This window comes from Arabidopsis lyrata (genome assembly GCF_000004255.2).
Source record: "Arabidopsis lyrata subsp. lyrata unplaced genomic scaffold ARALYscaffold_3, whole genome shotgun sequence".
Lineage (NCBI taxonomy): Eukaryota > Viridiplantae > Streptophyta > Magnoliopsida > Brassicales > Brassicaceae > Arabidopsis > Arabidopsis lyrata.
Genome location: NW_003302553.1, coordinates 4,080,324 through 4,104,573, shown reverse-complemented (window position 1 = coordinate 4,104,573; position 24,250 = coordinate 4,080,324). Strand labels below are relative to the sequence as shown.

The following is a 24,250-nucleotide window of genomic DNA, read 5'->3' as shown; positions in this document are numbered from 1 at the left end:
ATCATCACGATTTTCAGAGTTTATACAGTACCACATCCTAGATTTCTCTACATTTGTTAAAAAAATTAGAAAGAGATAGAAAGTATTAAAGGGTTTTTAAGGGGTTCACCAATCATTTGTAGAGATGTAGGGATTTATTCCTATTAAACGTCATTAAAGATATTTTTTCCAAAAATGTAACGTTTTTTGCTTTTGATTTTCTTAACTATTTGGGATTGTCTTCTTTTCTTCTACTGAAATACTTAAAACAAAATAAAATAAGGGGTTTTTCTTTTTTTTGTAAAAACAGAATAAATAATATTTTCATATTTGTAAAAATGATTCTAACATTTTATTGATATAACTGATTAGACAAAAAAATCTTCTTCTAACTAATACAAAAGACCATTTTTATTAGATAAAAAACCACACAAATGTCTTATGTTCATATTATTTAAACTCGCATCCAAATTCTTTTGTATCGATATTATTCTATCGGAACACGTTAACCATGAGCATGGATGTGAGTATAATAAATGTAATTGTAGACTTCTATAATGAATAGTACTAAGTTAGTGCATTTTGTGTCACTCAAATATAAAATTTTGTGAAGAAAATAGCTCCAATAAAAAGTGATGATTAGTGTGATAATCTACGTTTCTTCTCCATATGTGTTTCAAAATTGAATTTTTCATGCCACATTTACCTTTCAGATGATTTTTTTTTTCTAAATCGACCAGATTATTCATAGTTTCTTTGATATCTAAAAGATACTAAAAAAAATTAATTTTCAAATATCTATGAGTAAATTTAAATAATGTGTCCGATGACGTAAAGTTTTGGGTTTAGGGCTCTAAGAATGTTTTGAGTTTTGAAACATTGAAAAACTTTGTCCTAAGAGATCTAGGGTTGCATATTCATATTAGTCTTGCTCAGCCGTTGGGTTTAGAAATTCTTTAATAAAATCAACGGTTCAGATTTATTCGACGTGTCGCGTCAATTGCACGCGACCCTACATGTTCGGCGTTTTTTGTTTTTTCTTAAATAATTTAAAAGTCAGATCGTAACTGTAACATCTACTGCATTACCAACTTAAATGTATATGAAAACAACATTTATGTTAAATTGTTAATGTTAGTATGAATTTCAAACTAACTTTAGTAGAATAACAAGAAAATAATGGATAGAGTGATGAGAGAAATTACTTATTTTTCCTTGATAGAGCCAAAAAGTTTATAGATTATGCGAACCATAAAAATCTGCATTTTCACAAACTATTAAGACACATTATTGCTTTATGTGAATGATCACATGTGATAACCAATGCATCACTAATGAATACTCTTTACACATCCAGTCACAATAGATTTTATAGATCATATCCATAAGATTATTAACACTTAAAACATAAGTGACCTAAGAAATAAGAAGAAACCAGGCAAAATCTGGAAGACAAATTAAATCTAATCCAAATATTGATAATCTGTTACTAAATTCCGAGAGAAGACAACTTTAAAAGAAAAGGGTACCACACAAACGTGAATATGTACGATTTATACATGGCGTAATAATTTGATTTTGGCTTCTTCATACCCATTTGGATTACTTGGCCTCGAAACTTAAGAAAATCGAGTTTCACTTTTTGAAACACAAATGTTGTCGTTAATGTAATTGGAAATATTGGGCTCTAGTCCATTCAAACTTATTCCACAAGACTTGGTTACTAAGGTTTTGCTCATATGAAGAGAAGAGACACGTCTGAATCTTACAGAAGCAACGACGAGAAAGATAAAAAATAAAAAATCCAAAAGCTCACAAAGAAAAGAGAGTTAGAAAACAATCACTCTTCTGTCCAAAAAAAAAGAAAAGAAAACAATCACTCAAGCGACAAGGAATGGTAAAACAGTGAGCATGAAGTTCTCGTAATTGAAAGTAGCTGAGCCTGATAACACCGTATCCTTCTCCTTAAACTTCTCGGTCAGCCCCTGCGATTTTATCAAAACACAACATACATTATACACATTGTAGAGGAACAATCTTGAATAATTCAAATGTGACGACCCGAGCAATGAAAATATCATACCTTTACAGTCAAACAACACCTGCATCAACGGAAAAATAAACCAGAATCAGTGATGAATGATACCTCTTACTTAGTAAGAAAAAATGTAAGGAGGGTTGAAACGAATGAACATACTCGATGAAATTGTCATATTCAATAGCCCTGTTCCTGCCTCCGCTTTTGTCAAACTTGGAAACCAGCAGATCCAAAATCACAGGAGACACTGAAAACCCAAGGCTCATGAGTGCATCTCTCAGCTCGTTTGTATCTATTCTACCACTTCTGTCCTTATCAAACCTCTCAAAGATAGACTGAAACCAATTCCAAAAACCCAAAACCACATAAGTTAACTCCAACATTCATTCTTGACCAACAAATATCATCAAACCATTAGAAAAACCTTTTAAACTTACCCTCCAATTCTGAAGACTAAAGAAAAGAGAAGTAAACTCTTTTGGTCCTGCAATTTGGAATTCTTAAATCAATATATACTCCAAAACCAGGCTTAGCATGAAGTATAATAATTAAAAAGATTGACTTTTTAAAATAGTCTCAACTTGAATTAATAAATTATATAACTTGAGGATTTGGTATAACGGAGAGGTTTGGTGCCAACGATCATCAAAGTCAAACCAAACAATTTGCACAGGAAAGTTCAACAAGTTAATTCCAAAAACTCAAACCTAGATCGTGGAAGCAAGATAATGGAACCTTCTAAGAAGAGCAAATTTCACTATGATACAGCAAAAAAGGAAAGACCTAGAACAATCAATTGAGTAGGAATTTGAGATCAGTTTGAAAGAAAGAAGAAACTGACCAATCTTCCTGACATTGCTGTTGGTGAAGAGATACATAAGAAGATGAACAGTTCTTATGCTGAAGCTCTGATTATAGGAAGAGAGAGCTCCCTGAAGCTCCTTATCATCGATGAATCCACTATTGTCCCGATCCGCAGCTTGGAAACAAGCCACGATGCTCGGATCTGTTCCGGGAGGAAACGCCGACGGAACCAGAGACGCAAACGGACTTCCATAAGAAGCTTGCTGAGGAGGAGGAGCCCCGTAACCTCCTCCATGTCCTCCGTAACCACCGTAACCACCGGGAGATGGAGATCCGTAAGCGCCGCCGTGAGGTTTTTCTTTGTGCGGCTTAGTATGGTCTCCTGGAGGAGACGCGTACGGTGCTGACGGTGGTGCACCGTAAGGCGCGGGCTGAGCTCCGTAGGGAACAGCGTACGGTGAGGAGGCTGATGATCCGTACGGAGGAGGATTATTGCCGGATGATCCGTAGGGAGGAGGATTGTTGCCGGATGATCCGTACGGTGGCTGAGGCGGTGGTGGATTACCGCCGTAACCGTAACCTTGGCTCGATGGAGGATAACCAGACATGGTGAGAAGAAGAAGAAGAGAAGCTTTAAGTTTTTTCAGAGAGATCAAAGAAGAAAGTGAACAAATTAGTTTGCGAAATTTGGAATATGATTATATAAAAAAGGAAATTAGCTACGTCTCTGAATATACATATAAAGATATTTGGGGTTAAGGTATTTACGATCAAACCACTAGATTAGAACGAATTGGCTTTGTACGCGTTGAGGGTGTAATCGTAATTATAATGAACGAAGCGGTTTGGTTGAATGTATTGAGAGGCCCATTATTGAAATGGCAGGCAGACAAAGAAAAAAAATGTCTTGAGGCCCAGTAAATTAATCAATCATTCATATCCCCACACCCCCAAGCAATTTAACTATTGACTATTCTTTATCACATGAAAACTAAGAGAAACGTACTATATTATTGGTTAATAAAATAGTTAAAACTTTTAAATTGGTGATGCATCAGATAAAGTAAAAACCGTCATCAGTCGCCGTGATCGTGATCCCTGAAACGTATGATTCTATTGATGAACAGTCTCTCACACCGGTATCTATCACAGACAAACACAAGATTTCAGATAGAACATTATAGTAAACCACATCATCAATTGTTGAAACTTTAAGTACATTCTTCAGTATAGTAGAACGAAAAAAAAGATCGTAAAGTCTGATTTCTGAAATGGATTTTGTGGTTGCCAATTGGAGAGGACTTACATGACAATGGCTGAGAGACAGATGCAAAGGAAACCGATGGCGAAATGTCTCCCGGAATTTCTTATGGTTAAGAAAGATTTTCTCTGAGATGGGAGTGAATATGCCCGAAAAGATAAGAACCTGCCAGCCTAAAGGTAAGCATTGTCGGAAGGAGAATGAAGAAGTGCCCTGCAGAGAAAATTGGAGTTAGTAAACAAACCAAAAAAAGACGATGATTATCAGCAACGTAATATATAGATTAATCAAGAATACCTGGAAGTAATGTTGGATGAATCGCCCTGAACAGGTGATCCTTAGAATCATATCTTTTTTTAAGAAGAGTTAAGAAGACAAAAAGAGATAAACAAAAGCTGATTCTAGTTGAAATAGTTACATATACATGTGGATAAAGGATACTCAAGGAATTCGCCAAGATTAAGCCTATTGCTCCTAAAGATCTTATCAGCAGAATATTTAATATGATGTAGATCAATGAAAATACAAGCAACATGTTGTTTGAGCGCTTTAGTTGATTCTCTTTTCCAACTGCATGTAAAAATGCTTCGGAGGTTCCTGAAAAAAAATAGTTAAAAAGGAACAAGACTGGAAAAGGCAACTAGTACCCGCAAAATCAAGAAGCTTGATTTGTAGCAAACAAAAACTCAATAAGCATTAGGCAAATCTACATATGATTACTAACCGTTCATGGCCAGGACGATGATGTAGAGACAATAAAACTGTAGTGCCAAGGAAGCTTCTCCATCGCTCCATTTTTCACCATACAACAATCTGATAAAAGAGTACGAATAACTCGGGCCAAATGCCATAAATGTAAGACCTAGAAATTGCCAGGATGTTACCGAAGATTAGAGTCAAAAGTCTTGTATACATTGAGGATCTGGAATGAAGTTGAAAAGCTGAAGTCCAGTTTTAGGGACTGGTAAAACACATTACGAGTAGAAGTTTTTACTTCAATAGATAGGAATATACCTATTAATATTACAAACTTTAAGGCCTCGGTCAGACAAATTCTGAGTTTCTTGCTCTTATCCTGGTTATCATCATCTGTCAAGAGAGAGAGAGAGAAACAGAAACCATATATGGTAATGAACTTTAAGAAACTCAGGGAGGCAACTAATGTCATGAAACATTTGAACTAAGATTTATAACATACTGAACCACACTAAACTCAGGAGAGAGATAAAACTGATGCGAAACTGGCAAATGTAGTGTACGTACTTTCTTCAAAGGGAAGAAACACCATGCGTACAACTAAACTTCCTGGAATTTTAGAGATTTTGTGATGTATAATATATAATATACTTAAGTCGCCGTGGAAATTTAATATTTTTCACCGAAAAGACTTGCCTAGTTTGTCGACGATTCCATACACAGCCTGATTATAAGAAGTATCGAACCATACCAGGACCAACTTTTCACCTTCTTGGAGAATCAACTTTCGGAAGGACTGAAAAGTAAATAGCATACACATGTTCGAGAGCTGCTCATCGAAATCCATGAAGGTCCCGGGTCTGTGACATCACAAAATTGTTGAACATTACTGGAAATGAATGAGTTGACTGGAATATATCAAGAGTTAAGAATTCTGGTAAGGAGATCAAGTAATAGAGAGCTCATACCTGAAAGGAAAGAGATCTGAACTTTTGAAAACACCACAAAAGAGAAAATAAGCCCAGTACCCAAGAAATAAGGAACCTCCATATGCAACTTGGGACAGTGCAAAGATTATCCCTTTTTCCTACAAATGTTAAAGATTATTAGATTTTAATTCTATCATATCCCTTCAAGCATGCCTCTTTCGCCAGAAAAGAAATGGAATGGTATAAGAACTAATAACTTAATTAACACAAATAAGTACCATGTTGGGTTGCATGACTATGAGAGAGCACAAAATTACACAACGTGAAATTGTAGCAACAGTCTCAACAATCAGCCGCAATTGTAGAAGCATCAATGTCTGCGAGAGGATATACAAAGGCTCAGCCATTAGCTCCAGTACACATGCAGATCCTGCCAATTGAGTAGGTTAGTCCTAAAGTTGAGAAGAAAAAACAGATTTATCCTCCTGCTATATATTCGCAGAATCTAAAATTGGACTACAAAGAGAAATCTTCTTAGGAAAAGACAAAAGGTATCAATGGAGAACTTCTTCAAGAAAAAAAGAAAGTCGTAGTTTGGGAAGAAAACAATTGGATCTTGGTCAAATTGTTACAGGCATAAAAGTAAAGGACCACAAAACAGAAATTTTCAGATGCCAAGGCTGTAAGCCAAAGAAGTATGATAAAGGCATAGGAAACGACAGCAATGTACCGAATATGAGGATAGCCTGTGCATATGTGTCAGAGTAACTAAGGTTCTGCCACCATAACACAAAGATGCATGCTGCAATAGTAATGTCTATTCCGAGTGGAAATGTCAACCACGCCACTTTCAATAACCTAGTCACATCACTACTACTGCAGCACAAAATTAAGGAATATCACAGGCCGAAGATTTAGTCCTGAACCGATTATGTGAAGTGCTGTAAAGGATACCTTTTGATGTTAGCCCGCAAGCAAGCGCGCCGAAATCCCTCCCGGCTGAGAAACAAGACGCAGGTAACAAAAAGATGGAACTGGACGGCGTAGAGCTTCATTGCAATGGAAAAAGATAGACAATAAGCAAAACCGCATTGAATTTGTGGAAGAATCCACATAGCTAATCAAATGAAAGTTGAGTAAAATCAAGCAGAGCTTTTTCCACGGCTAAAAAAGTCCACACTCACTTTAGCAACTACAATGACAAGTTAGATTCGGGAACCTAACTGGAAAAGTTTTGCAACAACTAGAAGCCAAATTTATCCGTTCCATTAAGCTTAAAAAGACAACCTACATTGGCAAAATCTAAGAAGATATCTATATCTATTCGACCTAAAAATGGATAGATTACCGCATAGTCTTCTTCCGTTAGATGCCTCACGATCCAGGAATTGACTGTGAACGAGATGCCTCTGGAAATAAACTGGGTACCTAATTCCAAAATTCGGAAACCTAATTAGAAGCAAATTACAGAGAGGGAGTTGTCGAAAAAACGAAGACGAACCTAGTAAGTACTTGAACCTGCGCGAGAGACTAACGCTATCCCTATTACTGGCCATTATCGGAGATGCTAAACTCCAGTTCTTCGTCTATGTTTCGCTGGGTTTTCACACTCCAATTGCACGAATCGAAGAAAAGTTGATCTCGAAGTATGAAAACTCCATTAGCTTTTTACCCAAGTTTTTATGTCTAGCTGATGGCGCCGGTGAAGGAGACGACAGACGAGAGACTGGCGACTATACAAAAAATGTCAGTATTCTGCGATTATTTTATTTCGACTCGATTCCGGTTCTTAAAAATTCGGTTCGGTTGAAGCAACATATTTGCCGGATTGTTTAGTATTTTATTATAAGGATGTTTAGGTCTTTTAGGATGTATGTGATTATTTCAAAATAAATGTTCAATCGGTCATTAACTCAGTTCTATTGTACATTTTAGCTATTTGATCCATCAAAATGTCTCAGAACAAATTTGTCATTAGTTTTTACTTATAAGTTTTTCTGTTTTGGTTAGACACACACTTGCATATACTATTTTTGAGATATTTGCTCGCTGTTAATATTAGTTATAGAAATATGAAATATCAGATACATCACTAATCATTGACAATAAAATAAAGATGAAGTTATACACACATGTCACATGTCTAAGACTTGTCCTACTAAAGAATAATTATAGATTTTGGACCAATTTTTATTTGGTCAAGAACCGAATTTCATACCTAACCTTTCCCTTTTCTTTTTGATTGTTAAATTTTCTTCTTTTGCAATTATCACTAGTATAACACATAAAACCAACTAATTATGTAGTATCAAAATTTGTTTTATTTCAAAAATAAATATAAAATATGTTTATGAAATATATTTGCATTTTTATATATAATTATTTTCACATTCTTACAACATATTTTAGAAAACATATTTATGATAAGAATTTCATGTTAAATTAATCTTAAGACTTATATTTATAATAAAATAAATTTAAGAGATATTTATATTGAAACGAATAAAATAATATATTTTAAATTCTTATTAAAATTTTATTTTAGTTTAAGATTATTAGTTGAATATAATATAAACTTAATTAACATATTTATTTAAATTAAATGAAAATTAATTATAATATTTTTTTGTTGAAATTTCATTTATTACATTTTAAAGATATTATTAATGTTTGGTTACCGTTCATAATGTTTTCCTTCTTTGCAGTTTCCCAAATATAGATTCCAATTTAATAATGCAGTAATTAATTATTTTTTTGGGGGTCAATTGTATTAACTACATTTACCAAACAAAGCAAACAACAATTTAATTTATATTTATTTCTCTGAAAAAAAGGCTTCATTTTTTATCCATCTGAGCTTCATCTTTGTCGTCCCATGCTCGAGGCAAGGAGCTAATTTCTCTCCTTCTTTCTCCCACCAAAAAATCCAACCAAATCTCTCGATCTCATCGATGAAGATGAACAAGAAGAACCCAGATCAGAAACCAGATATGTCGTCTTCTTCATCTTCTCCCCTCTTCATATCATCCTTAATCATTCTCTGGTACACCTCCAACATCGGTGTTCTTCTCCTCAACAAGTTCCTCCTCTCCAATTACGGATTCAAATTCCCCATTTTCCTCACAATGTGTCACATGTCCGCTTGTGCAATCCTCAGCTACGTCTCCATCGTCTTCCTCAAACTTGTCCCTCTCCAATACCTCAAATCTCGTTCTCAGTTTCTCAAGGTTGCGACTCTCAGCATTGTCTTTTGTGCCTCCGTCGTCGGTGGCAACATCTCTCTTCGTTATCTCCCTGTCTCGTTTAATCAAGCCGTTGGTGCTACGACGCCGTTTTTCACTGCACTCTTCGCTTATATCATGACCTTTAAAGGAGAAGCTTGGGTCACTTATGGTGCTCTCGTCCCCGTTGTTACCGGTGTCGTTATCGCCAGTGGGGTACGTCTTTTTCTCTACAATTCTCGTAATGAAGACGTTTTTGGCTGTTGATTTTATTCTGGCGATTTTGGTTCTGTTTTCCTTTATTCATGATGTTCTACAGATTCTGAAAAAATGTGTCTTTTATCTGTAGATTGTGATGTCTGATTTGTTGTTAGTTTAGAGCATTATGATTGTTTGAGTAAACACAATTTTGAGTCCTGTGTTATCTAAAAAGCTTCATCCTTTAATTGTTTTTGACTCGGCTGCGTTATTTGAATCCTGTGTTGTCTAAAGCTTCAGACTTTCTTCTTGTACAACTATTGCCATTCTTACATTCTACATTGTTCTGTGAATTATTTGATCTCTTGCAAGGCCTTTGTTATTGAATGTTCGTTTTGTTGATTCCGGGATTTCTGTATTGGTCTTTATGAATGATCCTGATCTTGGTTCTGCCTTTATGGTCACAGGGTGAACCAGGTTTTCACTGGTTTGGATTCATTATGTGCATTAGTGCTACTGCAGCAAGAGCTTTTAAATCTGTTCTTCAAGACATCTTACTTTCTTCCGAGGGGTAAATCTGTTAATAAGATCATTACTTTGCTTTTGCAATGAATTTACTCAATGAATACGAAAATCTTTTTATACGTTTGTTATATAATGTAAAAGATTCTGCAACTAGTTGAATAAGCAAAGTAGGAAGCTGTAGCTACTTAATGAGTAATGCTCATCTTAGAGTTTAACATATCTTTAAGTTTTCTTGCAGAGAAAAGCTGAATTCGATGAATTTGATGCTGTACATGTCTCCAATAGCCGTCATTGCTCTTCTGCCCGTCACAATTTTTATGGAGCCGGATGTGATGAGTGTGACACTAACACTCGGAAGACAACATAAGTACATGTGGTTACTTCTGCTGGTTAACTCTGTAATGGCTTATTCAGCCAACTTGTTAAACTTTCTGGTAACCAAGCACACAAGCGCACTTACCCTCCAGGTAAAATACTGAAAAGATTTGAACTTTAACAAAACTAGAGGAGTGCCTTATTGGATCAAACATGTGTATGTTAATGTTTCAGGTCCTTGGAAATGCTAAAGGAGCGGTTGCAGTTGTGATCTCGATCCTGCTTTTCCGAAACCCGGTAACGGTGATGGGAATTGGCGGGTACAGTATAACCGTTCTCGGGGTTGTTGCTTATGGAGAGACTAAACGCAGGTTTAGATGAAGCTCAAAGACTCAGATTTTCTCTTACTCATTTTTGTATCTAACCTATAGACTTATACATACTTATATATAGGTAGATTTTTTTTGGTATGGAGAAACACTTTGCGTTCACTCACTATCTTGAAAAGAACCAAAAAGGATCGAAGTTAAATTCAGTTTTTGAGTTCGATTTCTACCAAAATATCAAATACAAACAAAATTCAGAGCAATATTGTCGACATTGAATATAAAAAATCACAATACTATTTTTTGGCTGCAAATCATAATCAAAATTTATTTAATTGACTCAACAAGTAGATGAGTCTCATATGTGTGGTGGAGCTTGGATGGTAAGGAATCACCAAGGAGATGCAGTTTGCCATGCGCGAGAAATGTTTCTACCCGCTTCAAATCGTATCGCTGCGGAACTAAGAGGGATCCTTTGGGTTTTACATAGTCTTTCTGACTTGCATTTGGATAACATTGAGATATGGTCTGATTGTAATGCTGCAATTGAAGCCATTATTGACCCATCAAATTGGCCAAGGTATCACTCCTTCCTTGACAAGATACATCGGCTAATATCAAGCTTTGGTAAAATCGTGTTTAAGGTATCTTCTACAAAAGCTAATGCGATCGCACGAGCTATTGCTGCGAGTGTCACAAGTGATGGACGGGGTCAGTCTTATTTTGCTAGTGGCGGTCCGGCTTGGTTATTTTCACGTATTGAAGAGGAAAAGAGGAAATGACATAGTTTGGAAGTCTTTCATAATCATTTATGCTCTGTTCTGTGGAGCTCTGTTTCTTATGATAGCATGTTCTGGTTTTTGACTTTGAATACGTTTCTTATTTTTAATAAAACAGAGGGCAAAAAAAAAAAATTGACTCAACAAGAACTTTGGGCCGGGTGGGTTCGAGTAAACCCGGCCCAAGATGAAGACCCGTAAAGTAAAACTTGTTTGAAGCAGAAGAAAACATGTCTTTGACTGTGACCATCAACTCTTCCATGGCTCTAGTTCAGAGACAACACTCTTATCTTCACCGTTATTTTCGTCTCATGGCTTCTCGTCCTCGTCTCTTCTCTCACTCTTCGTATCCTTCACTTCACCGTCACTCCTCATCTCTCACCTCTTCAACACCCAGGTATTGGTTAGCTCATTTTCCTCTTTTCACTTTTCCGTTTTGTTTTCCGGCGAAATTAGGCAGTGAATGAAGATTGAAGAGAAGAAGCAATACCAATTTGCTTCCGATGCTAAAAATCATGCCTTTATGCGATTGCTGAAAGTTTCCAAGTTCTCGGAATTGGGAATTTTATGTTCTACTCTTAAATTGAAAGTCAATTGCTTTCTTCAGCTTGATTGATTATTGAAGACTAGGCTATGTGTTTCTCTTCCATAGTGTGAAGCTAAACTTGATTGTATAACCATTATTCACTTGGTATTTAAATAAATTCTCATTTGGTTTCAGGATAAAGTTTCAGTTAGCCAATGTTTTTAGTCAAAGACTTGTACAAAGAAATGCGGTCTCACCTAAAAGTTTTATGTCATCGACCATGGAGTCTCTCCAAGAGAGCTCTACCTCTAAGGATTATAGTTCCGAGCACATCCAAGTAATTCCTCTGAATATCTGTTTCGTTTTCTTGCTTTATCAGATGACCTGCTGTGCTTATGTTTACATACTCCATCATTGGAACAATGTTTTCTTTTAGTTTCACCTTTTTGTTGTATCTTAAATTCTCTATGGTGCATTAGGTGTTGGAAGGGTTAGACCCAGTCAGGAAAAGACCTGGAATGTATATTGGTAGCACCGGATCTCGTGGTTTGCACCATCTGGTATATGCTTTTTTTCTTTTAAATTTCTTGGTCGTGACTGGCTCATATCAACTGGTTGTATCCTTATATACATGTTGTTTCTTAGGTTTATGAGATCCTTGACAACGCAATTGACGAGGCCCAAGCTGGTTTTGCTTCAAAGATCGACGTTGTTTTACATTCAGATGATTCAGTCAGCATTTCAGACAATGGACGTGGGGTATGTGATTTGTTCCACTAACTCATCCTCGCATAATTTTGCAACTGAGAACGTGGATATAATTTTTTTATGCTGGGATGGAAGAGAAAGGTTAAGTTGCACCCAAGGGCATTCTGTAATTATGTGTAGGAGCCAATTTTGGTATTCTGAGTTTTCTCAAAGCTTCCGGTTTTTCATCTACTGTGCACCAAGAGTAGACAATATATGTCAAGCATGCTCTATCTTATTCATTTACGGTTTTTTATTTCTCATATAGTTTTCTTTCATCCCGGAAGTAAAATCTGTTGCTAATATCAAAATGCATTTTGTCACTTTTGTTCATATATAGCTTTTTTTTGCAGATACCCACAGATTTGCATCCTGCAACGGGAAAATCGGCTTTGGAAACTGTCCTTACGGTACTGCTACTTGAAAAACATCTATTAGTTTACCTTATACTTATATATTGTGTAGAAAGCTGTCTATGTTGGTCTTAATGTAGAATCACACGTATTTTTTTTTTGTTATCCTGACATTTGGTCTTGCAATTAATCAGTGCTTTTCAATTGTGCAGGTCTTACATGCAGGGGGTAAGTTTGGTGGCAAGAGTAGTGGGTACAGCGTGTCTGGTGGATTGCATGGCGTAGGTTTATCAGTTGTGAATGCATTGTCAGAGGTGTGTTGTAACCGTTAGTACATTGTTGCCTTTTCCCCTCTGCTAAATTGAAAATCCCTTCTGTCACATGTTTGTAAAATATTTTTAATGATAATTAGATCCTGCGCATTGGATCGTATAGGAAGGTTTTGCTAGGTTATTGCAAATCCTTTATTCTGTGTGAAAGTTAATCTGATGTCCAAACCTGATATCATATGAGAAAGATCTTGGAGTGGTCCTTACTGAGTGCTGGGGCTATCAATTTCAGATACTTTCAACTATACGAAACTGTTATATTTGGCAAGACATCAAGAGTCTATTAGGATAATATGCATACAACTAATTAAGGAGCTCCCATTATTCACAGGCATTGGAGGTTATTGTTCGCAGAGATGGGATGGAGTTTCAGCAGAAGTATTCTCGTGGAAAGCCCGTAACAACACTTACATGTCATGTCCTCCCACCAGAGTCAAGGGGGACTCAAGGGACATGCATCCGGTTTTGGCCTGACAAAGAAGGTTTTGCCTGTTTTCCATACTTGTCTATTTAACCCTTCCAAAGATGGGATTTGATGACTAACTTAGCTTTTCTGCAACAAAGTATTCACAACTGCAATTCAATTCGACCATAACACTATTGCTGGACGAATTAGGGAGCTTGCTTTTCTAAATCCAAAGGTATAGGCAGCCGTGATAATTTGAAACATAGATATTTGAGTTGTGTGCTTCATGTTCATAGAGCATTCTTAACCTGCTCATTTTAATGAGTTCTTATTTAGCAGAAGCTGATGTTCTACTGTTTCCTTTGTCATAATCAAGAGGTCCATATTGAATGCAGGTTACAATCTCTCTAAAAAAGGAGGATGATGATCCAGAAAGGGACTTGTATAGTGAATATTTTTATGCTGGAGGGTTAACTGAATATGTTAGCTGGCTAAATACTGATAAGGTGAGGCTTGTACTGTGGATCCCTTGTTATAGTTGTATAAAGTCTCAATTATTGGCCAATCGGTGATGCTATACTTAAAATAGTGGCAATTAAATTGGAATGGGTTTTGTGAAACAAAATGCAATGGGGATGGTACTAATACTTTTCTTTCTCAGCTTACTTGGTGGTAAGATGTGTTGACCTGTTCATTATTCTTTAGGGCTCTATTTAGCATGAGTATGAGACCTGTGTCAACTTAATCTCTATTAAGTTAGCTCTTATGCATTAGGTCTCTGGTATTATAGGTCATCCTTATTACTTGTCCTCCTGAAAATATGAATTAACAATTATTTTGTTCAGAAACCTCTTCATGATGTGCTCGGTTTCAGAAAAGAGATAAATGGCTCCACCGTTGATGTTTCACTTCAGTGGTATTTTACTTTTCCTTCTACATACGTCTTCTAATATCTGCTTGTATGATGAACAGATTATAATCTGATTGTATTTACCGTAAAACCACATACTTGAACATTTAGGCTGACTAATTTTATGGTTTACTCTATCTAAACTGGATGGAAAAATGTTGTACTGTATGCGGAGTTGATGACTGTATAGTGTATATACTGCAGTTCTTCTGGACGAGAATGTGTATATCATGGTAGCTATCCAAAATTTATATGATTAAATATATAATCTCGTTATTGTACCAGGTGCTCAGATGCCTATTCAGACACGATGCTGGGATACGCGAATAGTATTCGGACCATTGATGGTGGGACACATATAGAAGGTGTGAAGGCTTCATTAACAAGAACTCTAAATTCCCTTGCGAAAAAGTTAAAGGTTATCAAGGTGTGATACCATTTACTCTTAGAGGCTTTGAGCCTTTTTCCTCCTTTTTCATGAAAACTGCAAATGCTAATTGTGGTTAGTTGGTCATTATTATGGTTAAAAGAGTGTTCTGAGATATTGTGGGTCAAGGATTATATTATCTATTCCTCTCCATGAACTGAGACTAAACTTGAATACTCGTACATCTGAACTTGATAGACATGCTTTACGGACAATGAACAATGTACTATCCATGATTGAACTGTGAAACATGGCAGTTATAGAGGTTGCTTTTGCATACATTTAAGCATTTTTCTTGACCAGTTCTGAAAAGGTTGCTGACTCATGGTGTAACTTATTGTTGTTGGTTATGTTTTCAGGAAAAGGATATTAGCTTAAGTGGGGAACATGTTAGGGAGGGATTGACCTGCATTGTCTCTGTCAAGGTTCCTAACCCTGAGTTTGAAGGTCAAACAAAGGTACTTGAGAGCATAATGATATGTTGACCTTCTTTTTTGTCAACAATCTCTGGTCAGCAGGCCATAACTTTTCTTGGATTCTGTTGCTCATTTTAATATTTTTGTTTCCTAAAGACAAGACTAGGAAATCCAGAGGTGAGAAAAATTGTTGATCAATCAGTCCAGGAATACCTCACGGAGTACTTGGAATTGCATCCGGATGTACTTGAAAGCATTATTTCAAAATCCTTGAATGCGTACAAGGTGCGACATTGAAATATCTGCTCATGCTTTCACATCTTCACTTACACACATGCACCCGAGCACTCAAATATGTGTTTTATCCCTTAACTCCTTGAGAATCATTTTTCTGATATCTGTGATTAGCATATTCTTTGATTGAGTAAGTGTCTCCTACAGTGTGTCTAGTTACTAATTTCAAGTATTCAACCAAATGACCATGACTCTGTTTCTTTTTAGGCTGCTCTGGCTGCCAAGAGGGCTAGGGAGTTGGTGAGATCAAAAAGCGTTTTGAAGTCATCCTCACTTCCTGGGAAACTTGCAGATTGCTCATCTACAGATCCTGCAGAATCTGGTATGCATTAGCCAGTATGAAGTGCCTTGTAAGCTGTGAAAGTTAGTCAGTTATTGACATCTATTTCCTATGCTACCAGAGATATTCATTGTCGAAGGAGATTCTGCTGGTGGCAGCGCGAAACAGGGTCGTGACAGGCGTTTCCAGGTAAAATAAATCATTCTGCTCAGCGTAGAAAGGGAATTGGGGAGGGGGTAGAAAATAAATTTTTTTCCCTTAGCTATAGGCCTATAGCTGATATCCACGCAAATAATATTCATTCTGCAAGGTGCTACTGCCTGATGCTTGAGATAGTGAATTTTCTTCCCATGTTTAAGTTGAGCCTTTGCAGCTTCCAGTGGTAAAAACATGAAAAGTTTAATACTATTCTGGTAGGCTTCTTTTTAGTACAAAACACTAAGAGTCTAAGAGTCCTCTCTTTACTCTCAAAACGAAATTGATTGAGTCTCTGAGTAGTATCGACATTCTTTGGTGTTTCATAACATGAGAGTAAGGATGCAAACCAAACTTTAGATGAATAAGGCTGATTTGGGATAGTGTGTCGCATGCAAATTTGGAGAATTATTCACAGGTCGACGTAGCATCATATGGGTTGTGCCATTATCTTTTTGATGAAAGTTAAAGCATATATGATTGTGGAAATATTGGGTTCTGCTTCTATTTTGTTAGTCTGTAACACTGTATTTCGATCTATGCAGGCGATTCTTCCTTTGAGAGGTAAAATTTTGAATATTGAGAGAAAGGATGAAGCAGCCATGTATAAGAACGAAGAAATTCAAAATCTAATTCTTGGCCTTGGTCTTGGAGTTAAGGTAATATATCCTTTTTCATATTCTATTTGCTGGTATGTTCGGAAAACTCAGTTTGACATATAATATATTTCAGGGAGAAGATTTTAACAAGGAGAATCTGCGTTACCATAAAATTATCATCTTAACAGATGCAGATGTTGATGGTGCACATATCCGGACACTTCTGTTAACCTTTTTCTTCAGATATCAGGTATTAGTTTGGTTGGATAAAACATTAGTTAAAGAAGCCTTAGATTGCTGATTGACTTATGTGGAATTAATGAAATTTACTTTCTACAGAGAGCCTTGTTTGACGCTGGTTGTATATATGTTGGTGTTCCACCTCTTTTCAAGGTAAGCTCTTAGCATTTATAATCTTCTGCCGTTATTGTGCTTCAGATATTACGGATTTTTTTAAAAAGCTAGTCTCTCTTTGAAAACGATCAGGTTGAGAGGGGGAAACAGGCACACTATTGCTACGATGATGCAGCTCTTAAAAAAATTACCGCTTCGTTCCCTGCAAACGCATCTTACAACATTCAGAGGTTCAAAGGTAATGGCAAAGAGAAACCTAGTTTTGTGGTCTTATGACTTCTCACATCATGAATGTGTTCTTTGGAAAGGATAAATAACTATGAAAAGTTAATCTATAGTAGTTGTTGTGGGTTAGCTATTTAGATACTCTTTAGTGTTTGCGCATAACGACATCTTGATTAGTCTCAACATTTGGATTCTAGTTGGCACAACAGTATTATTTCGTAATGTTCCTTTCTTCTGCATCTGCAGGTTTGGGTGAGATGATGCCTGCGCAGCTATGGGAAACAACAATGAACCCAGATACAAGGATATTGAAGCAACTAGTTGTTGAGGACGCAGCAGAAACGAATATGGTCTTCTCATCTCTGATGGGTGCTCGGGTAAGCCAATGAATTGCCAGACTCGGACTCATAATAATAGTCAATAAACTGGCAAAACTCATGCTACAATGTTGTGTTCTGTGTCTGTTTCAGGTGGATGTCAGGAAGGAACTCATCAAAAGCGCTGCGACTAGGATGAATCTGGAGAATCTCGACATATAACACAGCTTATTGCGTCAGCTATATACAAACAACAAAGAGACGAATTTGGTGAAGTGCAAAGGGAGTTTAAGAGACATCATCATTTTAAGGTTGAATCATATACTCACAGGCCAACAGGATTTTGTTCTTCTTCTGGCCTATAAAGACAAAAATCATTGTTAGGATTATTATCTCGCAATATCAAAATTTAGCAATTCACAAGGTACTTGTTGGGCGTTTCTATCTCTTGGAACTATATTTTTCTAGAGACTAGAGGAATTTATTTGCATTCAATAGGTACTTAACTACTTGCTATCTATTATGACTTCAATTTGGCATTCCTGAAAATCAGGCATGGCCAAACCATCATCAATAAAATACACAACGAAAAGTAAGATATGAATTTTAGAAAATCTACAGTATTCCTAAAAACATCACATACCAAAAAAAGTAAAGCTTACGGCAAAAATCTCAACCAATCACCCTCGACCGATTTATATACATTTTCTACATCTCTTTTTAAAAAGTAAAAGTAAAATGTCTAAAAGTTTGTCTTTGGGAAAAAAAAAAAAAAATAGTGGCCAGCTGTTCTAGTAAATATTAATCAAAGTCAAACGAAACTCTCGTTAATCTAACTAGTGTTCATAATTATAGTTTTGTACACATCGTAAAACACTGAATCCCATGAGTAACTCTGCTTAATACAAGGAAAACCCCATTATCAATGAATTCATAAAACAGAAGCTCTATAAATCCCTTAAATCTATTACGAAAGCAACATCCCAATGGATGTGAAGAAGTTAAAACTAACGATTAGAAGGAAGATAATAAGAAGGTAACTTTGTTATTGTGCGATGAATATCTTCTCTGCTTGTTGTATTGTTTTTAAATATTGTATTCTGAGTTTAAAGTTTGATTGATGTGTTTGGTAGTATAGTGATCGCAGAGGAATCGATTGTGAACAAGTTATCTTTCGTTTTGGTAGGTATTTTGGTATATAATGAATTAAACATGATTTTTTCTTGATGAACAACCTAAAACGGTGTTACGAACGCATGTTACAACCATATTAGTGTGACTTTAATTCATTGAATAAAGGAAAATTTTTAATTTTCAACAAGAATTGTAACGGTTGACAAATCTACATAGAAACTTTTTCTTGTTTGTCTTGCAAATACAATGATACGTTTCAACTTCTTCTTTTTTGGCGTCCGATACTTTTTAAAACAATTAATTTTTTTGTATTGTCATGAGCTTACACGTGGGAAGACAAGTCCTATCCCTTATTACACACTAGATTCCAAATTTGCCCTAAAAAAACAATTTTTTTGTAATTCAATTATTCGACACAACCAATCCCATCGCTTGCTCTTCACGTCCACCCTCCATCTTTCTTCGTGATTGAGAGAATCTTCAAAGAGAGAAAGCTACTTTTTTTTGTGTGAAATTCACAAAACAACCAAGCTTCTTCTTCTTGTCCAGTTCCTACAGGTTTACTCTTACTTATCTTCATTTTTATCTCGTTCTTGCTCTTTAATTTCTCGCCAAATACATACTAAGATCTAGGTTTCATATCATTGTAATTATCACCAACGAACTGTTAAGACCAAATTTGATTACTTTACAGCGTTTTTGGGTTTAGGGTATGAAGAAGAAATGATCAAAAGTTTCGATTTTTTTTTTTTTATGAAGGCAACTTTCAAATGTTTGCTTGAGTTTCGAACAAATTAAGAATCTCAGATTTCGATTGTGTTTCAGAATCATGCCTGAGAAGAACATTGTAGAGGATGTTATCGGTGATTTGGTGGATAACTTCACGGAGACTGTTCAGAAGAACAAACATGGTTCCTCCTTCTTCGAACAAGAAGATTCCGTCAGTTCTCGTTTCAACCGTTTGTTTGGTCGTCAGAAGCCAATTCACAATATCTTAGGTGGTGGTAAATGTAAGAATTCTTATACACGGAAAAAAATGTGAGTTTTTTTTGTTTTGGGCGTGTTGTAATTGAGTCTTGGGAGATTTCTTCAGCTGCTGATGTGTTGTTATGGAGGAACAAGAAGATCTCTGCAAGTGTTTTGATGGGAGCTACTGCAATTTGGGTGCTTTTTGAATGGATCAATTTCCATTTTCTGTCTCTCCTCTGCTACGCCCTCTTGCTTGGTATGATCGCCCAATTCGTTTGGTGTAATGCCTCAGGGTTCCTAAACCGGTAACTTTTTGAAGTTTTGTTGTCATTATTCTTGGTTCATTGTGATTGCAATCTAACACAGTGTCCTTTCATGTCTCAAAGCAGCTCACAGTCTAGAGTGCCTCGGCTTGTTCTTCCAAAGGATTTCTTTGCTGAAGTAGGTGTGGCCATTGGAAAAGAAGTTAACCGCGGTTTGTTGTTTCTACAGGACTTGGCTTGTAAAGGGAATATGAAACAGTTCCTCATGGTGCGTTGTTTTTGCTTCCATTTCTTTGTTTCAATAACCACAATCTTGTTTCATCGCATATAGATCTGCATATAATGTATTCATAAATATGCTAAGATACTGTTTCTAGAAACTTTTATCAATCTTATCTACACAAAATCAGGCTATAATCGGACTATGGGTAGCCGCAATGGTCGGGAGCTGTTGCAATTTCCTAACTGTTTTGTACATCGGTGAGTAGTTCTTACTAGGGTCTCCTCTTTTAAGATTGGAAGCTGAGTTTTACAAGATTTTTTTTTTAAGGGATGCATTTTGTGTGTGTGTGTGAAGGGTTTGTTGGGGCACACACAATGCCGGTTCTGTATGAGAGATACGAAGACGAAGTGGATGGTTTTATGGATTCTCTGATCATGAAGTTTCATAGTCACTACAAGAAGCTTGATACTGGTTTTCTCAGTAGAATCCCAAGTGGAAAGTTTGGATTAAAGAAGCGTGAGTGAGACTAAATCAATCAAGCTTCTTTATTGATTGTTAGAACAATATGGATTATGGTTTGCTAAATGAATGTTTTGAGAATATTCGTTCATTCATGTAGATTTTGTGTATTGAATATTTTTTGTAATTTCCTTACAAAGATTACTATTGTATCTCCTTGGTTAAATTTTTATACTACAAGTTAATAGAGAACTCCTTAGCTCAATGTCTAAAATGTTAATTATTTCACAAAACAAAACAATTAATTTCTTCTTCTCTAAGAATCGTTGACTAAGAAAGATTGACCGGCTAACAAGAAGATCAGATATAACTCTAGTATAATTGAATGGGATCCACCATTGTCAAACATTTTACACGTGTCAGCTTCCTGAGCTCCGAAGCCGGAATGGTAAAATTAAATTTTAAATATAAAAAATAAAAGATATATAAAGAAGTAAATAAAAGAAAATGGAATAAGAAAGGAGTAAAGAAATTGATCCACGATCGATCAACAAAGTGAGGTTAGGTTCCATCTCATCTCCTCTTCTCTCTCGAATCTTCTTCGATTAAAGGTGATCTTATGCTTTTGAATTTGCCTGGTTTTTTGAGCTAATCGAATTTGTTTTCTTGATCGTTTTGATGTTCTTTAAAACAAAAATTGTTATTGTTGATTTGATTTGATTTGATCCGGTTGTATTTGAAGAAGAAATCGATTCAAAGTGTTGGGTTTATAGATTGGGGTAAAGTGGAGGATTCTCAGTTTGTTTAGCCTTTTATTTGTGAATCCATGTTTGCCTGATTCATTTTGTATTTCTGATTCTCTGTTTTTTTTTTAAACCTAGAGAAATCAAATTCCTTTCACTTTTGTTTTATTGATGTCTGGCTAAATTTGCGATTTTTTTTTTCTTTTTTTTTTTCTGATTGGATTTTATGGTTTAGCTCTGCCGAGCTCATGTTGCATAGAGTCTGTTTGTTGGCAATAGAATCTGTTTATGTATTTACTTTGTTTGAGTTATTTTCTGAATAGTACTCTAAGTTGATATGTGAGAAAGAACCTTGTTTCTAATCAGTGAAGATAGTTGGAGATAAAAACCTCTAATGATTTGATATATAAAAACAAATTAATTTTGCACAGAAATCAAATTCTTATACTGCTTCTTCCTGACAGGAACAAGGTCTGGTTTACAAAAGTCACAGAGATGTCAAGTGGATCAGTGAGACGGGTTTCACGTCAAGATATACAACTGGTAATAACAACAAATAAATGGTCTTTAAGTTATTTGTAGTTGTGAACCGCAATCTCAATTTTTTCAGAGTTATACTACTTATTTGCATATGTTTTATCAAAATGGTGGAATTGAGGCATATGTTTAATTGCCATGAAGAGCTTGTTGTTATGCCATTTCAGGTTCAAAACCTTATAGAACGATGCCTTCAACTTTACATGAATCAGAAAGAAGTTGTAGATACTTTACTAGAGCAGGCTAAAATCGAGCCTGGGTTCACAGAGCTAGGTAGCCACTCAAGTACTCTGTTTTTTTTTTCACACAAATTAGCATCTGACTGTGTAATCATTGATGCTTCTCCTTTTCGGATCCATTACTTTGAATTAATAGTTATTACTTTGAATCATGTGTGAATGATTTTGTTGTTACTTAAAACTGAAATTTTATGTATTGTTTGGTTCCAGTGTCACCTAGCAAGAGTCTTATTGGTCAGAACCTAGTTAGGAAGTGCTTAGAAATGAGAACTCCTAAGAAGCAGAAAAAGGGGCTGACAACAATATTACTAACAATAAATCATGAAATATGAGAGAAAATGTATTGTAATGAGTATTGATGATAAAGATGGGGATTATCCTCCTACTGCAGGGTTGGCCAAAAATTTATGGTCACACGCTTTCCTTTTTGGTTTATAGTTTGGCAGAAGCTTGAAGAAGAGAATCGGGAGTTTTTCAAGGCTTACTATCTTAGGCTAATGGTTAAACACCAGATAATGGAGTTCAACAAGTTGCTTGAGCAGCAGGTTCACCACATGCGTCAGATGCATCCAACTGGGGTTGCTTCCGTCCAAAATACTAATGGTTCTCATATTCAATCAAGTAAGTTTCGTTTGGAGTGAGATGGATTTTACTTTTTTTGCATTTTAGTGTCTCTTTATTGCTTGTATCAATGTGCTATCAATTGTTGGTCAAGTGTTGTAGTAAACAGTCCTCATATGCCTTGTCTTGTTTTCTGGCTTCCACTTTTGCTGCCTTAGTTCTTTTCATGGTTTCCGTTTTCCGGTGAACATTATGTGTTTGTTGTTTTCCTTAGATTAGTCATGATTTCAAGTCGCTAACTTATGAGTATTAAATAGCTAATCTATGTAATTTTCTTAACAGTGAATCAGAAACAATTATGCTATCCCTCTGAGCACACTGATCAGTCTTTGAAGTCTGAAAGTGCACATCATCCTATGGCTTCTAGTCTGTCTAATGCATTCCTCAATGGCTCTTCAACACTCAATACAAACGTGCCCTCTTCTATAAACATATCAACCCATGCTAGGAGAGTTGATGCTTCTCCAAATATGCTCTCATCGCACATGCCTATGGTGCAAGGAATGAATGGAGGAATGATCAAATCTGAGACTGCCTTTACAAACCCTGCTTCATTCATGTATGGTGGCGAACGGAATGCCCTCGAAGGACATTCGGCAGTTGGGGATACTTCGATTTCTAATTTCAGTAATGAGTCCAACAACCAACCTCTCAGTGATACGCTTCTTGAAGCAGAAACTTCTACTATTGGGTTCTTAGGTCAAATTCCTCGTAACTTTAGCCTCTCTGATTTGACAGCTGATTTTTCCCAGAGCTCAGGTCTTTCTCCATCTCTTATACGCCTTTCTCTCTCAGTTGTTCTGACGTCTTAGCATGCATATAGAACCAAGTAGTTATCAGTGGTTTTCTAGTAGAAGAGCCAGTGAACTGCTAATATGATATATTATTTGTAACTATAAGTTTTCTGTTGATTTCAGAGATTCTGGAGAGCTACGATAGATCACCCTTCCTTGTGGCGAATGCCGAAAACTTCCTGGACTCCCGTGAAAGAGGAGAATATCAAGGTGAGAGAGCTCTAGGAATCTTTCTTACTTTCTGTAATATAACGCGAGTAATCGGGTTTCAAATTCTTCAAGACACAATAGACTAGCTCGCTGGTTTAGAGAAAGTAGAAGTATTGAGGCAACAAACAGAAGTGATAATGGTAAGTGTGTGTTTTTGCAGGAGACAACAAGAGGTTGGATACCATATCTGAAGGTTTCAGTTACGATAACATTGGAAGCGAGTAGTTAGGTAATAGGTAAGAAGTATGCTCATCTGCTTCAAATCTCAGGTTAACCCTTTTTTTGAATTTGCATATCATGATCATCTTTGGTTTCTGGAAACTATGCAGGTTTTGCTTTATCACTCATAACGTAGGACACGTTTGTGTACAAAAGATTCAGCTTTTGATGGTTTTCCTTTGCAAAGACTATTTGGTGGGGTGTATAAAAAGGGCTTTCCATTAACATTGTTACTTAAGCTTGAAGTTAGTAATAAGTTTAAGAAGATCATGTAATTTTCAGTGTCTCTTTTCTCTTCTGTTTTTGTTTTTACTTGTTACAATTGTTAATGTTACTTAGACGTTTTGTTTTTTGTATAAGTGTTTTGGAATCGAACATATAAGAAAGATA

At 36.0% G+C, this 24,250-nt stretch overlaps 6 protein-coding genes across 10 annotated transcripts; 4 read left to right on the top strand and 2 right to left on the bottom strand.

Moving 5' to 3' along the window:
* Window positions 1-1,647: 1,647 nt before the first annotated feature.
* LOC9318725 (probable calcium-binding protein CML49) lies at window positions 1,648-3,532 on the bottom strand. Its single transcript, XM_002882613.2, has 5 exons — window positions 2,859-3,532; window positions 2,455-2,501; window positions 2,177-2,352; window positions 2,063-2,081; window positions 1,648-1,964 (listed from the first exon to the last, which is right to left on the bottom strand). Exons 1-5 carry the CDS (start codon window positions 3,427-3,429, stop codon window positions 1,860-1,862), a joined length of 918 nt encoding a protein of 305 aa, XP_002882659.1. The 5' UTR covers window positions 3,430-3,532; the 3' UTR covers window positions 1,648-1,859.
* A 133-nt stretch (window positions 3,533-3,665) lies between these two features.
* LOC9320855 (protein RFT1 homolog) lies at window positions 3,666-6,762 on the bottom strand. The gene is given in 13 exon segments (XM_021031904.1): window positions 3,666-3,964; window positions 4,128-4,181; window positions 4,183-4,295; window positions 4,380-4,432; window positions 4,524-4,679; window positions 4,807-4,944; window positions 5,097-5,171; window positions 5,313-5,387; window positions 5,475-5,638; window positions 5,747-5,865; window positions 5,986-6,137; window positions 6,438-6,583; window positions 6,662-6,762. Coding segments are annotated over 13 exon segments (1,413 nt in total). The 3' UTR covers window positions 3,666-3,897.
* Window positions 6,763-8,513: 1,751 nt separating this feature from the next.
* Window positions 8,514-10,519, top strand: LOC9320854 (probable sugar phosphate/phosphate translocator At3g10290). The gene is made up of 4 exons (XM_002884742.2): window positions 8,514-9,144; window positions 9,594-9,697; window positions 9,890-10,118; window positions 10,201-10,519. The coding sequence occupies exons 1-4, from the start codon at window positions 8,659-8,661 to the stop codon at window positions 10,345-10,347; spliced, it is 966 nt and encodes a 321-aa protein (XP_002884788.2). The 5' UTR covers window positions 8,514-8,658; the 3' UTR covers window positions 10,348-10,519.
* A 767-nt stretch (window positions 10,520-11,286) lies between these two features.
* Window positions 11,287-17,955, top strand: LOC9320853 (DNA gyrase subunit B, chloroplastic). The gene is made up of 21 exons (XM_021030767.1): window positions 11,287-11,468; window positions 11,793-11,934; window positions 12,077-12,157; window positions 12,243-12,356; window positions 12,698-12,754; window positions 12,910-13,011; window positions 13,358-13,508; window positions 13,591-13,667; window positions 13,828-13,938; window positions 14,278-14,348; window positions 14,628-14,769; window positions 15,129-15,227; window positions 15,342-15,470; window positions 15,687-15,801; window positions 15,881-15,948; window positions 16,500-16,613; window positions 16,687-16,803; window positions 16,893-16,946; window positions 17,040-17,145; window positions 17,379-17,509; window positions 17,603-17,955. The coding sequence occupies exons 1-21, from the start codon at window positions 11,302-11,304 to the stop codon at window positions 17,669-17,671; spliced, it is 2,217 nt and encodes a 738-aa protein (XP_020886426.1). The 5' UTR covers window positions 11,287-11,301; the 3' UTR covers window positions 17,672-17,955.
* A 987-nt stretch (window positions 17,956-18,942) lies between these two features.
* LOC9320852 (reticulon-like protein B8) lies at window positions 18,943-20,762 on the top strand. Of its 3 annotated transcripts, none has more exons than XM_021030774.1 (6): window positions 18,943-19,141; window positions 19,409-19,593; window positions 19,677-19,857; window positions 19,942-20,083; window positions 20,226-20,295; window positions 20,393-20,762. In XM_021030774.1, the coding sequence occupies exons 2-6, from the start codon at window positions 19,413-19,415 to the stop codon at window positions 20,560-20,562; spliced, it is 744 nt and encodes a 247-aa protein (XP_020886433.1). In that variant the 5' UTR covers window positions 18,943-19,141; window positions 19,409-19,412; the 3' UTR covers window positions 20,563-20,762. The 3 variants fall into 3 exon arrangements, with proteins under 3 accessions (XP_020886433.1, XP_020886431.1, XP_020886432.1); XM_021030772.1 differs by having other exon boundaries at window positions 18,962-19,141; window positions 19,939-20,083; XM_021030773.1 differs by lacking the exon at window positions 18,943-19,141 and adding an exon at window positions 19,153-19,293 and having other exon boundaries at window positions 19,939-20,083.
* Window positions 20,763-20,978: 216 nt separating this feature from the next.
* Window positions 20,979-24,219, top strand: LOC9320851. 3 transcript variants are annotated; one of them, XM_021030769.1, is made up of 8 exons: window positions 20,979-21,057; window positions 21,705-21,783; window positions 21,945-22,050; window positions 22,455-22,637; window positions 22,920-23,396; window positions 23,555-23,641; window positions 23,802-23,877; window positions 23,971-24,219. In XM_021030769.1, exons 2-7 carry the CDS (start codon window positions 21,736-21,738, stop codon window positions 23,864-23,866), a joined length of 966 nt encoding a protein of 321 aa, XP_020886428.1. In that variant the 5' UTR covers window positions 20,979-21,057; window positions 21,705-21,735; the 3' UTR covers window positions 23,867-23,877; window positions 23,971-24,219. The 3 variants fall into 3 exon arrangements, with proteins under 3 accessions (XP_020886428.1, XP_020886429.1, XP_020886430.1); XM_021030770.1 differs by having other exon boundaries at window positions 20,986-21,108; XM_021030771.1 differs by lacking the exons at window positions 20,979-21,057; window positions 21,705-21,783 and having other exon boundaries at window positions 21,960-22,050; window positions 22,408-22,637; window positions 23,971-24,135.
* Window positions 24,220-24,250: the final 31 nt, after the last annotated feature.